At 40.2% G+C, this 16,221-nt stretch overlaps 1 protein-coding gene across 1 annotated transcript in view; it reads right to left on the reverse strand.

Moving 5' to 3' along the window:
* The window catches only part of CNTNAP2 (contactin associated protein 2), a 1,301,514-nt gene that overhangs the window by 548,051 nt on the left and 737,242 nt on the right, over positions 1 to 16,221 (reverse strand). Inside the window, exon 9 of the mRNA XM_087820965.1 lies at positions 631 to 780. Within this exon, the coding sequence (XP_087677091.1) occupies positions 631 to 780 (150 nt within the window). The remainder of the gene's footprint in view (positions 1 to 630; positions 781 to 16,221) is intronic.

Here is a 16,221-nt window from a genome sequence, read left to right on the forward strand (position 1 = left end):
GGAAACTCTCTCTTGCTAATGGCTTTCCTCTCCCCTCTCCTTCTCTTCTCTCCCTTTCTCCTCCCTCCCCAGCCCCACGTGAAAGAAAATGAAGCACCCCCTCCAGACAATAGCCAGCACCAACTGTCAATCAGGCGCTTGGAAGCAGACCCTCCAGACCAGTCCAGGCTTCAGATGGTGTAACCACACCCAACAGCTTGTGTGTGACATCATGAGAGACCCTCCTGAGTCAGCAAAACCCAGCTATGCCATCCTGAATTTCTCATCTAGAGTAACTGTGAGATAATGCTTGCTGTCTAAAGCTACTAAGTTTGGGGGGTAATTTGTTACACAGCAATAGGTGACTAATACAAAATCCAGGGACTCTTGAGGTTCGTAGTATGAGATTCAGAATCTCACGTTTTATACTTCAAATATTTGAACTGGACTAGAAGAACACGGTGATATCATTTTAACACCTTTAACAAAGAAACAAACTTGCCGCTCTCTTTAACTCAATGGGATATGGCTGTTTTTTCGCCTGAGATCTACTGCGTCCACTGAATCAAATATAAATACTTCATAACCAAACGTCACTGAAACTCTATTTTTAGCAATGTATTAGTTCACATAAAAAAACGGTAGTCTTACCTCCGAAGTAGTACTTCTCGCCAGTTTTAACTTGAAGAGGGCTATTAGTTCGAACTGCTGATGCCTCATCTCCATCGATGGTGAGAATAGCAAAATTTTCCTTGGCCAGGAAACGAACCTCGTGCCACTGCCCATCGTTCAACCCGGACCCTGTTAAGTACAAAATACAAGTAAATTTATTTCCTGAAGATGGTTCTGTTTAAAACAATGTTTAATATCGACAAAGTCAGAATTTCACAAGTAAAAATTAATATATTTCCATCTAGGAAAATTCAGTGCTACTTACAATTGATATCTCATGTTTCTTAAAGATCATAAGTGGTTATTTCTCCATTGAACAAAATGAGGACTACTATAACCCAATCTGCAGAGATAATATTAATGTGCCACTGGGGTGCCTGGGAAAGTGAGTGGAGTAAATAAAGCTCTTTGGAAGGTAATGGTGAACCGTTTTAATTTAATAACCTAATTTCTGGTTAGCTTTACTAGACTCTACTCTCGTATAAGAAAATGGATTTATGACTTTCGTCTAATCTCTCTTTTTTATGAACTTTTTTTGCATTGTTATTTTTTTCTCAATAAGCATATCTGGAGAGTATAGTTGATAGAAATTAAGTTACTAAAAATAAATGTATAAGTATGAACAGTTATTTGTGCTAAGTAACCGCCAATAAGCAAGGGAAACAATACCGGGATTATCTGATCATTTACCAATAAGGTATCTTTATAATGAAGGTTATGTTTAAACAAATAAAAAATAAAAAAATACATCAACACTTCCTACCCTTGACAATCACATTTCACTGTTGCCTAGGACAAAGGTCTTGGGAAACAAAAATTCTATCAATCTCTCTGTTACACAGTATCAGTAGTGTTTACTCAAATACTTCCTTCTCAAGTAGGTGACTCTTGGGTTCTCCCACAGAATTGATCCACAGAAGACTGCATCTTTACCATAACATTTTGCTCTAAACTACAAAACTGGGTTCACTGTTGATTAACCAAAAAAGTGCTTGGTTTTGATTCTGGCTTCTGGTTTTGCCTTTACAACACGATGAACCCCACTTTGAAATGCAGTTTGGGGCCAGGAGCCCAAGGAAATCAATCTTACAAATGTCCATTCCCCAAATTGAACCCTAAATAATCACACATCCAGAGGAGGTCACTTGTAAGATATCTTTAGCTGACAGAGTGGCCTGTTCTAAATGGTAGACCAGAAAGTCTTTCTAAAAATGACTGTGAAAATAGTTTCTTCACAAAATTAATTTATGAATGAAGGTCATCAGCTTAATTGTTCATGGCAAAATGTCTATTCTGCCAATCAGATTAAAATTAAAAGGTTACTTTATTTTCTTCAAGAAACTTAATTATGAGAGACAGTGGACCACAGATAAAGGCAGCCTGTTGGTAGCAGCCACTGCTGCATCTGGGTTTGAACTGTGATTTCTATTCATTTTTGTTCCAATTATTATTTTGACCTTTCCACATTAATCATTGTCCAGAGGTGAGCCTCAGCCATCTGTGATAGGAATGGCCCCCAAATAATGAAGCCCATTCTTCAACGGGGGCAAGGATGATCTAACTGCTCAAAAGAAAATATGCTGCTTCTTTTAATTTTTCTTCATCTGCATGTTATAAAAAAATAACTGCCTGGCCAGGCCAGGCATGGGTCAGTGGTTGAGCATTAACCTAGGATCCAGGAGATCGGGGTTTGATTCCCAGTCAGGGCACATGCCCGGGTTGTGGGCTCCATCCCCAGTCGAGGGTGTGCAGGAGGCAGCTGATCAAGGACTCTCTCATGATTGATGTTTCTCCCTCTCCCTCTCTTTGAAATCAATAAAGATGTATTAAAAATAAAAAATAAAAAAAATAACAGCCTGAAGTCTCTCTAGAGAAGAATGTAATTTCAAGGTCTCTGTATATGTGAGTATTTATAGATGCACGGTTCTAAGCTCTCTATGATAGTCACTCTGCTAAGCACTTTCCTTGCATTTAGCTCACTTATAATTCACAGAAAATTTAAAAAAAAAAGTTTCCCAAATAAGTAGGTGAGAGAACAGAATCTAATACAATTTAAGCATCTGTAGCTGATAAATAGCAGAACTTAGACTGGAACTCAGATATATCTGTCTGGTTGGTTCTAGAGGCTGAATTCTTACAAAAAACCAACAAACATAAACAATAAAAATACATGTTATATAACTTCTGTCTACCCACGATCAGAGTTCTCTTTTACCATGTGCGCACACACACACACACACACACACACACACACACACACACACATTTCCACTTGTCACCACCTCTGGACAGGAGTTCAGTCTCTGGGGATACCCTTGTCTTACAGAGCATGAAGGCTATGAATAAACTGAGGCACCATCGGCGCTGTCAGATGCTGGAACATCCCACATGTTACAGGTCTTTCAGTATTTCAGTATTTTCTTTAAAAAAAAAATAAGTTTTTTATTGATTTTAGAGAGAGAGGAAGGGAGAGGGAGAGAGAAACATCAATAATGAGTCATTGATCGGCTGCCTCCTGCTCGCCCCCTGCTGGGGATCGAGCTCACAACCCAGGCATGTGCCCTGACCGGGAATCTAAAAGGCTACCTGTTGGGTACATGGGATGATGCTTAACCAGTAAGCCACGATGGCCGGGGCTTTTAGCATTTTCTTACATTGGTGTTTTTCTCTTAAAATTATAATTGTAATTAGAATGGAAATTTTATACTACATGTTTGAGAAGCAAATTCTAGCATTGCCCGCCCCCTCCCCCAGGCACATTATAACTCTTTTCACATTATAACAAATGAATCAGTGAGCATCAGCATGTCCTCTGCTGCCAGTTTGTAGAGCCAAGACTCTAATCTAGGCCTTTGGACACTCAAACAGTAGTTTTCCCCACTATTCAGAACTCAGCTGTCAAATTTTATGAGAAAAAAGAGGGTGCAGTAGTTTCAGCATATTTTCCTTCTGTCCATGTCCATTCTCTCCAATGCAAACAACATTGTATGAAACACAGACCAAAATAAAAAATATATGAGGTCTCCTGCAGACTTGCTCCTAAATGTGTTTTCCCTTCATCACTTCCTAGACCATCTACCAATGGAAGAAGTGATACAGAATTAGTTTTGCCTCAGAGAAGCTATAAGGAATCTCCTTTTTAAAGCATTTAAAAAAATTAACATTACTTAATAACTTTTAATTCGTATGAAGCGAAACACTAACAACATTGAAGAGCTTTTGGAATTCAATACCATATGGAATTCACTCAGAATACCACAGCTGATCAAATCACTGATATAAGATATAAACTTAAAATAAATAGAAATGCATTTATTCAGGGGAAAAATTGTACCATCCCAAGATTTTTGTGTTTTTTTATTTAGAAATAACAAAGAACATAAATCACAAAGAACACATCACTAGACAGGACTTAAGCAGCATTTCTTGTTTGTGCTGAAAGAGGTATTTTTCCTCCACTCACTATTCTACAGCCAATGAATGTCCTGGGGCGGGGGGGAGACACCCACCGGGAATCCACACCTGGGGGTACAGTGGGTTCCTGATGGCCGGGCATTGAAGCAGGACCAGCCCAATAAAGAAGGGTGCTGATTCTTGAACTTAAAAAGAGGCCCATGTCTCACATGCCTCAAATTTCCTGAGTGTCCACATGTGCCTGGCACCATTTACACACATTGCACATGACACTGTCCTGACTTTTCTCAACAGTGAGCAGCAAGGGAGCCGAGGACAGGAAACAGGGCGGTGGTTAAGAGGGCTGGTCCTGGAGCCAGGGGTCTGGGTTTGCTCCTGCCTTGCCTACCTGGAGAGTTTCCTTAACCTCTCTATGCCTCAGGATTCTCTTCTCTAAAATGCAAAAAGCAGTATCCACGTTATAGATTTCTTTTGAGGAATAGATGAATTAGTGCTTGTAATCATGTTAGAGCAGAATCTGGGAACTAGGAAGCAATATACCTGTATGTTAGGTAAAAAAATAAAGAAGCTTCAATACATTTCACTTTATAGAGGAGGAACCTGAGGCTTAAGTTGAGTACTTTTTCTTTGGGGGTTATTATCTCACAATTACAAATATGGGTGTGTTTGTTATAAACAGACTTCTAAGTCAGACAGCAGTGAAATAAATCTTAACAAGGTGGACATCATGAATACCCCACATTTGAGACAACTGGAAAAAAAATGTGTCCTGATGTTATGCTAATGGCACTTGAAGCTGAGAAAAATGTGTCCGGTGACAGCATTACACATGGAAAAAAATTCCTGTATTCAAACAACTTGAGGTGAAGACAATTTGTTTTGCAAAATTGTGCCATCTGTCACGCAAGGTTAAGACAAGGACACCAGTGTTAAAGCTGCATGGAAAGAAACAAGAACAAAATCATTTCCAACAGGTGAGAGTGGAAAATCAACTTTCTAAAGTCGCCATGCATCTAATTTTAAAAACACATAGTAAGTAAACATTATAGACATTTTCACCTATGGCACTAAAAGTTTATGTATGCAAGTTAGTCAAAAGGTGCTCTTGCCCTGGCCAGTAGCTCAGTGGTTAGAGTGTCAGCCCTCGGACTGAAGGGTCCTGGGTTCGATTCCTGCCAAGGGCACATTGGTTGCAGGCTCGATCCCTGGCTCTGCTTGCACCACGTGCAGGAGGCAACCAATAGATGTGTCTCTCACATCGATGATTCTCTCTCCTTTCCACTTTCTCTGAAAAGCAATGGAAACAAAAATATCCTCAGGTGAGGATTAAAAAGGAAAAAAAGGTACTCTTAATTATCCTGCCAGGAAAACGAGGGACTGCCCTACACCGGGGTTGAATTCTGTTCAGGCACATATGGGACACGCCCCTATATCAGACTAAGCGAGATGAGAACAGGGGTGTTTGCCCTACACAGTCAGCCTCGGGTGCAGAACAGACCAACGGTCACATGCATGGACTCTAGGCTCAGGCCTATGGACACAAATCTCCTTTCACTCACCGAAGAGCTGGGCCTTCGGCAAGGCGGCCTCAGTTCCCTTCTCTGTGAAATGGGGATAACAGAAGTATCTGCTCCATAGCGCTGCTGTGAGGACTAAGGGCACAGACGTCGTCATTGGGACCAGTGCCTGGCACACAATTAGCACTCAAAGTATTAGCTGCTGTTTCTCACGCAGGGTGAGCCTAGCACTCTACACATCGGCTTGAGCTGTTGAACTTAACTCTACAAGCATCAGCTGTTATGAAACTATTACAACGGCTCTCTTTATGAACACCTTCCTCCCCAATGTAAATCCAATAGTTCACGATCGGTGGTGAGGAATTTGAATATTTTGGGAGGTGGCCCCCAATTTATCTCCTGTTAATAACAGGGTCAACAATTTTTTAAAACCAATTTTGAGCAAAATGCATTTTCAAAACTAGATTATTTAAAACATGTGGTTCTGAATGTCTGTGTAATACTTCCAAAATTTAAATCCAATTTTAAGCAAGGATTTCTCGCAGTGATTAACTTTGAGGAGCCTGATATAAACCATGGTATATATTTTCCAAACATTTTTGCTTTACAAAACATACACTGTTGCAACATTTTGATTTAAACTGAAAGATTATTTGATGTAACTTTATACCTCCAGTCCCTCATTAATTCCTAGTGATGAAAGCTTTTCAACTGTACATTACAAAAAGAAACCAGTATTTTCACAAAGACAGTTTTTAACCCAAAACCAACAATTTAAAAACCATAATATACCTTCTGGTCTTAATTTTTTTCATAAGATGACTAGGTTCTTTTATACTATGTTCTCTAACATGTCCCTAACTTATAATTCTTAGACAAGCCGTTTTGAATGCAAATGTGAAATGTTAATGAGGCAGATTCTATCCAGGCTGTCTGTCTAATCACATTATTTTAAAAGTGAGACTCTTGAGGTGGTTGCTTTGATTGAACTGGAAGAAACAGATGTTACTCCTATTAGAGACAAGAAGAAAAGACGGTTTAATGAATATTGAAAGAAAGAAAGAATTTAAAACATAGTAGCAAACCAAGATGTAACATCTGTTTGAATATGTTTCAAATAAAATTACAGTGACTGGAGTTTTCAATCTTTTGCTCAACATTCAATCTTGAGAGAAAAACGCCCCAGGATACGAATCCGTCTTTAGACAGTTATGCTGTTCTCTGATATGGAATGATCTATCTCATAAGTTATCAGTTATCTATTTATGCAATAAAAAAGAAGAGGAAGTATATGTCTCTATATAAATATGCCACACACTATTTCTTTTTCATCTACATAAATTCCATATCATTAGGGAATTGATTCAGTTTAATCTTGTTCACGTCTACAGGTCAATACAAACCACCTTCTATGACATATGACCAATTACAATCAGACAGAACATGTAATAAGGTTCTTGGGCAGGCACAAAATGCTTCTATTTTTTTAAGCTGAAGGAACTGCCAAATGCTTTCCTGTACAGGTACAGACAGGATGTCACCTTGGGACGTGTCTTTTCTGAAAGAGCCATGAGAATGGAAATGCATTAGGCAAATGCACTGGGGAGAGCACACTGCTTGGCATTTTTCATGAGTTGTTAGAAATGACCCCTTCAACTACTTAGTATGTAGGATCTTAGGGATGGACAGACTCTTCTGAGAAAGAAAGGGCTTAGGTTAATAGATTTTATTACACTGTCTGCACATTAGAGCCATTTGGAAGAACTTTTAAAGTTCTACACTGAAACCTCCACGTTATTGCCAAGGAAATGAAAGATCTAAATAAATGGAGATCTATGCCTTGCAACCCTGGTCAGAATCCCAATATTGGTCTTTGTAGGAAAAGAAATATAAGATTTTACAGTGTATAAGGAAGTATGAAAACACCTTAAATATTTAAAAAAACAAAACAAAATTAAAGATGATTTAAAGACTTGCAATAAAGCCATAATAAGCCACAAAGAGATCAGGCATAGATCCACACATATGTGGTCCATTATTTTTTGATGAAGGCACTAAGACAATTACAATTTTAAAAGATAAGGGTTTTGTTTTGTTTTTTGTATGTTTTTTTAAGTAGAGTGGGAACAGCTGAATAAATTTAGGGGAAAAATTTATCTCGATGTCTATCTGACACAATACATGAAAGTTAATTCTAGATGGATTTTAGGCCCAAACACAAAAGCCCTACTATAATCCTTCTGAAAGATAAAAAGAATATATTCAGGACTCGGGGGTTACCAGAGATTTCCTAGGTCATCAAAATCACCTGATAAATTTGGCTTCCCCAAAATGAAGTACTCCTGTTTATCCATGGGCGTGGTTCGGAAAACTCAAGGCAAGGCGGAGGGCAGAAGGAAACAAGCACACATATTTGATAACAGAACATACTAAAATATACTAAAAGCTCTTAAAAATCAAGAATTGAAAGACAAAACTGGGCAAAAGCCACATCAAGAATAGAGGTATTTTAATTGCCCATAATCACATGAAAAACTGCTTGACATCCTTCGTCGTCATGGGAACTGAAACCACAATGACATACAATTTTGCGCCCCCTTTAGTAGCTAAAACTCCAAAGGACTGGTTGGGATCTCGGTCAGTGCAAACTCCAGGACACTGCTGGTGGGGTGGCATTTTGTACAACCACCTTAGAAAACTAGCCATTTTTAAAAAATAAAATCAAACATATATTAATCCTATAGCCCAACAATTCCCCTCCTAAATATTTACCCACCAAAATAAAGATATATGTTGCAAAAATGCTCCTACAGGAATGCTCCTGCAGCTTTATTCATAAAAGGCCTCAAATGGAAATAACACGACCATGCCTGTACAGCCAAGCAAGGGAATGTCCTTAAGCAATAAAAAAATGAACTAGTCGTACAAACAACACTGTTTCGCAGGAAAGAATGTAGAGCCAAATTATAACCTACTGAATGGATCCTTCTACGTGAAATTCTAGAACAGGCAAAACTAATCTAATTATGAAAGAAATCAGGACAGTGGTTGCCTATGGGGGAGGGTGCAGGTCCAAATGGACTGTAAGTTGGCACAAGGAAACTTTCCGAGTTAATGAAAATGTTCTATATCTTGACTGGAGTTTGGCTGTGTGAGTGTTTTTTTGTTTTTTTTTAAGGACAGTTTATTGACTTTTAGTGAGAGAGGAAGGGAGAGGGAAAGAGTAAAACATCACTTGGCTGCCTCCTGCACGCCCCCCAAGGTACTGAGCTGCAGTCCAGGCACGTGGCCTTGACTGGGAATTGAACCGGCAGCCTCTCGGTGCACAGGATGGTGGTCAATCAACTGAGCCACACCGGCCAGGGCGTAAGTGAACATCTTTATCAAAATCCATGAACTGCATTTCTGAGATCTGTGTATTTCACCTAAAGTTCATCCTCACTTGCTGATTGACTCTCTGCGAATTCACCTACTTGCTAAATTGCATTTGTAACCCAAGATCGATACCTGGGGTGCTTTCTTGGTCATTTGTGGACTGTGCATGCAGACTGGTGACAATGTGAATTGTCTGTGGCATAGGTTCCCAGCTGAAATTAAAAAAGGGCAACGTTCTGCCTTCTTGTTCCAACTCTCATAAACAAGCGTTCTTTTCACTTTATATTCGCTGCCATGTTTTTGGGTTTTTTGTTGATTTTACCATTTAAAGTGGGCTCCGTGCTCCTGAGTGCAAGAAGGCGGTGACGTGTCTTACAAAGAGAAACTAGGGGTGTTAGGTGAGCTTCTTTCGGGTGCACATTTTAATGCTGTTAGCTGTTAGTTAGTTGGGTGTTAGTGAATCAATTTATGTATTAAACAGGGTAATTTTAAACAGAAACACACATAAAACAAAGTTATGGACTGATTGGTTGATGCAAATGCTGTGACCAGAGGACTGCAGGGACCGAACCCTGTATCTCCTGCGGGAGCAATGGTTCGGTGCTCACTAGTCAGTGTTTGCAGTGACTGCATAGAGCACAACTGCCACACACGGAGTGGACTCAGGGAGACGACAGCGAAAGCAGAGAGGCCTACTGGGGAGCTCTTTCAGGGAGGAGGGGGGACGATGGAGGCCGGGGCCGGGCGGCACTGGAGGAAAGGGCTCAGACCTGTCACACGCTTCGTAGGTGCCACTGAGAGGTCTGACTCATTAGCTGGTTATCAAAGATTTGAGAAAGGGAAAGACAGACAAACCGTGGAGTGGAAATCAATGTTATTTAACTAGCGAGAGGCTGGGGCAGGGAGTCAGTGTTGGGCATGTCCAGTAGACATCTACGCAGGGATGTTGGGCAGACTGTTGTATATTTGTGTGGAGTTCAAGGAAGAAGTCAGGTCTAGGCACGGAAATTTGATGGCATGAGCACAGCTCATGGGGCTACATAAGGCTGCCCTGAGAGAGAATTGAGAGGGGAGAGCTTCTGAGATATCAAGCAGAACAAGGGCAGGAAGTGGACATTCAATTTGGAAATGCCGTATGGAGAGCTACGGTGAGTGGAGTGGGGTGAGGAGACTGTGGTAGGTGGGAAATGCAAAGACTGAGGATGTACAATCCTCAGGGGAAATAATCCTGAGTATAGTCTATACCGAAAATCTGAAGAAAACCATGAATTCCAGGCTAAGAAAGATCCTGATTCAAAATTTATGTACAATTTCAGGGGTTTAGCTCTTTGTCCCGGTTGAGGACCCTGCTTTATATAATCCATAATCTTTTAATTGCACCACCTGACTTCACTGGGCAATGAGAATATTACCAAGTTATTCATGCTTTTTTGGAGTCATTACTTTTTTTAATATTCTATTTTTTAAAATATTTAATGGCTTATAGGTTACATTTTCTGTTCCTTAATTAAAAAAAAAATATGCTAGTTAATTGGTTTACATATTTATTATTATTGTTTATAGTCACTGTTTGGTTTCTGTTTTAAATAAAAAAGTTGTTGATGTGAAATTATTATTATGCCATTTTGGGAAAATAAGTTGTCATTATTATTAATATTACAATTTAGTTTTTAAGTTGAATCTAAGTCACATTGAGTCCTTTATCTTTGTTTCACATATGCCTCAGAAAAATTGTGACATCTTACAATTTTCTCTAAAGGCACAAAATCAATCATGTTGATAGGGAACTAACACCGTCCAAATGGCAAGGACATTCCAATCAATTCCTCTTTCTCCGAGGGCACACCTATGTGGAACGCTGTAGAGCATGTGGGAGTAAGTATGATTGCTGGTCTCAAGAAGTTTGCCTTGGGTGGTGGGCACATGTTGCACTAAACAGATCTTGAATCATACAAACTCATACCTGAAATCTATATGATCCTATGAACCAATGCCACCCCAATAAATGTATTAATAAAACAAGAAGTTTGCCTTATTGTGCTATCTAATGGGATTTAAATATTTTAACATACATTTTTATAATTCCCATGAAACATTTCCCTATATTTCATGAACTGAAGTTATATGGGACAGGGGAAAAAAAAACTTTTAAAAATATACAGAGAAGGCAGAATGTAGATGAGATGATTGAGGTGGTTTTCGTATCCAACGGGGGGTCACCACACGTGGTAAAATCCCAAATTTGGGCGTTCGCTCCTTTTCCGCAGCCTGAAATATGCTGCTCACACTCTGCTGCTCCCCCACCTTCCTGGCTGCTGGAGAAGTGAGAACTGGGATGATTACAGAGGACACGGTCTCTTCCATGTCCCAAAAGCACACAGTGCCTCCTGCGCAAGCAGGGGAAAAGACTGCCCCGTGATACAGCGGCAGGTGAGTGTTCTTTCATTCTGCCACAGAAGTGATATAAAAAATATCACAGAGGAAGAGTAACAGAAATACTGTAAATGAAGATATTGGCAATTCATCTTAGGTTAATTCTTGAATCCATTTTTTCATTTTTCTCAATTTTGACAACAAATGAAAAGCTTAAAATGAACAACTGCCAGAATTTAAGGCTGGCTTTCTTTAAAACAGTATACGTCATGCAATTCCCTTTTTTCTTTTTTTAAAATATGTCTTTATTGATTTCAGAGAGAGGAAGGGAGAGGGGGAGAGAGAGACAAACATCAGTGATGAGCCACTGATTGGCTGCCTCCCGCACGCCCCCAACTGGGGATCGAGCCCGCAACCCGGGCCTGTGCCCTGACGGGGAATTGAACTTCAATCTCCTGGGTCTTAGGTTGATGCTCAACCGCTGAGCCACGCCGGCCTGGCCCCTTTCTCTTTGAAATATTGTTGAAAGTGGTCATTTCACATCAACCATCGAGGACTGTAAGTTTAAGCGGCTTTGGTTAAACAGAGGCTCTTCACACCAGTGTCCACAGAGGAGCCACAGCGAGAGGACAGTTTCCCAATAGGGAGGTTGCCCAGCCACTCAGGGGCTCAGACGTTCATGAGTTCAGAGGACAATCACGACTGGAGTCCTGGCCCAGAAGAGAGAGATTAAAATATTACGTGGAGGCTCAATCCTTCACGGTTTGAGTGTAAATCATTATTTTTAAATTGCATCATAAAATGCATAATTGAACCACAGTTTCTCACTTCAGACAGTTCTGAATTGCTGCCCTTTAACAGCACTGTTTTCACGCCTGCCACGGAATAATTTGGTCCTTTGAGCACGGCAGTGCCTGGGTAAGCATCTAGGCGACAGACACCGGCGGACTCCGTCTCCGCCCTCCACGAGCGGCTGCTCTCCCGCAAACCTCGACGACGTTCCCTGCCCCGTGAGTCCCGGTGTGAGGGCAGCTCCTGCGGGTTTCCTCCAGCTGTGAGCACTGAGCCCCGAAGGGCGCGCCTCCACATATGTGTGAACCGTTTCTTCTTCCATCTTCAGTTCAACAACAATCCATTTTGGTTGTCAACTGTCCTTTGGCAGTTTTTCTCATTTGTGGTGGCAAAATGGAACTGGAAAAAATGCTGCAGGTAACATTTACATGACTGAAGTTTCATATATATTTAGGTTATAAATTATTCTGTTCATCTCCTCTTGTGGGTTGTAACCTGAGTGTGATATGTATTGGTCAAGATTAAAATTTAAAGCTAATATTTTAAAAGTTATTATTTTATCATAGCATAGAATTTGAAAACCACTTATTGCCCAGACAGCATGGCTCAGTGGTTGCTCTTCGACCAGTGAACCGGGAGATCAAGGTTTGATTCCTGGTCAGGCACATGCCAGGGTTGCGGGCTCGATCCCCAGCAAGGAGCGTGCAAGAGGCGGCCAATTAGTGACTCTCATCACTGATGTTTCTCTCTCTCCTTCTCCCTCCTTCCTCTCTCTGAAATCAGTAAAGACATATTTAAAACAAAACAAAACAAAACAAAAGCATGTATTTACTTTTTTAGTATGGCTACATGGATTGGTATTATATGCATTAAGTTGTATGTGTGTGTGCATGCACGCACAAGCACACGCACATGCACAGATATGTGAATTCACCACATGGCCCATAAGATAGAAGTATAGTGTTAGAATCTGAATAGCATGGACACTAATATTACCTGAGAAAATCACTTTACCTCTCTGGCCCAGAAATTCTTACCACTAAAATAATCATTCATACCTGCTGATTACAAGATTCTTCTCAACTCTAGACACTTAAAATAAGACTGAAATACATTCATGTGCTGCAGAGGGGAACAGAAAACCACTGACAATGTATCGATTTCATAAAGTCACGTAGAGCACATTAGCTGAAGTTGATGACTTTGGTCTGTGAATCTGTACTTGCCCTGTGGGTGACTCTCCACATTAAACACAGTGGTCACGCATACCCGAAGTAGATGAAAGGGACTTCGCCTGAGATGAAAAGAGATGAATCACACTGAAACTAGAGACAGTCATTTAAATTCTCTACTTTAGTGGGCAGGAGATGGTAGCTTCATGGAAACTTGGGAGTATATGGATGGCAGACCAACCAGGGAGGTGAAGCCAGTGCCACCGAAAAAGACAAAACACAACCACCCAAAACTATGATCTGAAAGGAGATTCTTTGCCATTTCTGTGAATTAATGTAAGTAGTCAAGTCCCAGAAAGTACTGAGAAATTGAAGACAGAGGTGCGGTTTTGGGCAACAGCATTTGTCCCTCTCAATAAAGTGAGTACTGCAATAAAGCAAGTGCTAATATTTTTGCTGGGGGAGGGGTTTGCATGTAATTAGTAAAATAAATGCAACATCTGTGTAGCGCAATGAAGCAAAGAGCCAAAAAAACAACAAGGTATGTCTGTATATCAATAAAAGTTAAAAATAAATCAAGGTAAGACTCTATATAATATGGAACCTCACTGAAATATCTTAGCCACGCAGAAAATATTGAAGTCACTATTATCTTAAGGCCACAAGATATGTACTGAAGCCAACAAAAACTTACGAAGTATACACACAGTCGTACAATATTAGAGCAACAGAAATTTAGAAAAAGTGATAGATACCAATACCATTAATTTAACATGAAGTGTCATACATAAGAAAATAGAAGATATTATCGGGGGACTATGTTAAGGTAGGGAAAGACATCAACAAAATTCTGAGGGGGCCCTGGCCAGTTTGACTCAGCGGTTAGAGCATCAGCCTGTGGACTGAAAGGTCTCGGGTTCAATTTCAGTCAAGGGCACGTGCCTCTGTCGCAGGCTTGATCCCCAGCCCCCGCGGGGTGCGTGTGGGAGGCACCCAATTGATGTTTCTCTCTCACATCGGTGTTTCCCTCCCTCTCTCTCCCAGCCACTCTCTCTGAAAGGCAATGGAAAAAATACCCTTGGGCAAGGATTAATATATATATATATATATATTCTGAGGGGACTTCAGGACCTTTTCAAGGGCTTTAAAGGTGAAGTTATTTTTAAATTACGTCTAATTTCTCTTCTAAACTTAAGGGCTTTCCTTTCCTTGATTAACTTACCAACCATGATTTCAACCCTTTCATGTATCACAGATAAAGGCAGTGCAAACTGTTTTAACTCGTAGAGCCAAAAACCTTAAAGAAACCCCTGCCCCAGCCCACAGAAAAACCCTCTGACATAAAAATATTTACTTTCTTTTCTTTTTTCTCTCTAAATGGTATAAAATCTATCATCTTCTCTTTATTTAAATTTACTTTCTTAGGCTCTCTTGCTTTCCACTTGTCTTGAGCTCACCCTGTATGTACCTTAGACAGAAAGGTAGAACCAAGTGGCTTAAATATTACAACGTTCAGGTCTTGCTCACCACTGTCACAGTTCATGTAGTTGAAAGGTTGTCAGTCTCTTTTCTGATTTCAAATGTCTAAGAGAAAATAATTTCATTGGAAACCATGGCTCATAGTGCCTGTGATCCTCTGGGAGAGGCCACGGCCTTTGGTGGCTGGGGTTGTAAATTTGAAAGAGCTTACATCACTTGAGAAAGGAAACTCAAGTGGCTGGTAACTGATTTCTGTAGATTATACTCTTTACACATACTCTTTTTTTTTTTTAATACATCTATTGATTTCAGAGAGAGGAAGGGAGAGAGAGAGAGAAACACCAATGATGAGAGTCATTGATCGGCTGCCTCCTGCATGCCCCCTACTGGGGATCGAGCCCGAAATCTGGGCATGTTCCCCAACCGGGAATTGAACCTCGATCTCCTGGATCCTGGGTCAATGTTCAAACACTGAGCCACACCCGGCCGGGTTATACATACTCTTTATATGCTCTGTGTTTATATAATATATACTTACACGGAGCACACTGTATCCATATTATATGATATAAACATAGAATATACACTTAGGCTAATAGCTAAACTCAGTGTCCCCTTTGTATCTACTTGTCTTCCCCAAGTGTACTAAGTATTCACACACTGACAGATTCCCAGGTTAAAGCCACATTCTCTGAAAAACAAGGAGGGACAGAAGACAGAGTTCACGGAGAAGGGGAGACAGAGCAGGAATGAGCTGATTAAGGAGCTCTTGGTCCAGAGTTGACCTTGGCTGTAACCTCTGTCCATCCTTCACAGGAGATTTCACAGGAGGGCACCTGAGTACACAGGTTTATAAGGGTGGTGGACTCCAACTACCAGTAGCCCACCTGCCCATGATCACACCAATTAGAGTCAGGAAAAGGGGCTGTAGGTCAATTCACTGAAAACCAATTCTCTAAAACTGGATTAAAAATGATTCTCTAAAGAATCAACTGATGAATGACTAATTCACCAAATGCACCAAATTCACCAATTATCAGGTGATTGTGTTAAGGAATGTTCTCCTTGAATATATTCTATGAATATGAGTCTATTCTTTGCATAAATATATTCATGAATATATTTCTCCTAAATATATTCAGTAAATGTGAATATATTAGTATTTTAAGGATTGTTCAATTTATCAAAAGCTAAGGGTCACAAGTTTAGTCTTTTAATGAACATATTCATGAGGGATACAGTTATGAGCTGAGTCATCCCATGAATATAATGAAAAAAGATATGCTCAGTGAATTCTTTCATTCATTTATTTAATCCTACGCGCCGTGCCATGCCCTAGACAGTAGGCCACGTCAAAACCAAAGCTCCTGACCTCACAGAGCACAGATGCTTAATACATTTACTACCTTTAAAGAAGAAGAATCTTCAAAATAAGCTTCTGGTAAATA

This window comes from Miniopterus natalensis, chromosome 10 (assembly GCF_054644295.1).
Source record: "Miniopterus natalensis isolate mMinNat1 chromosome 10, mMinNat1.hap1, whole genome shotgun sequence".
Lineage (NCBI taxonomy): Eukaryota > Metazoa > Chordata > Mammalia > Chiroptera > Miniopteridae > Miniopterus > Miniopterus natalensis.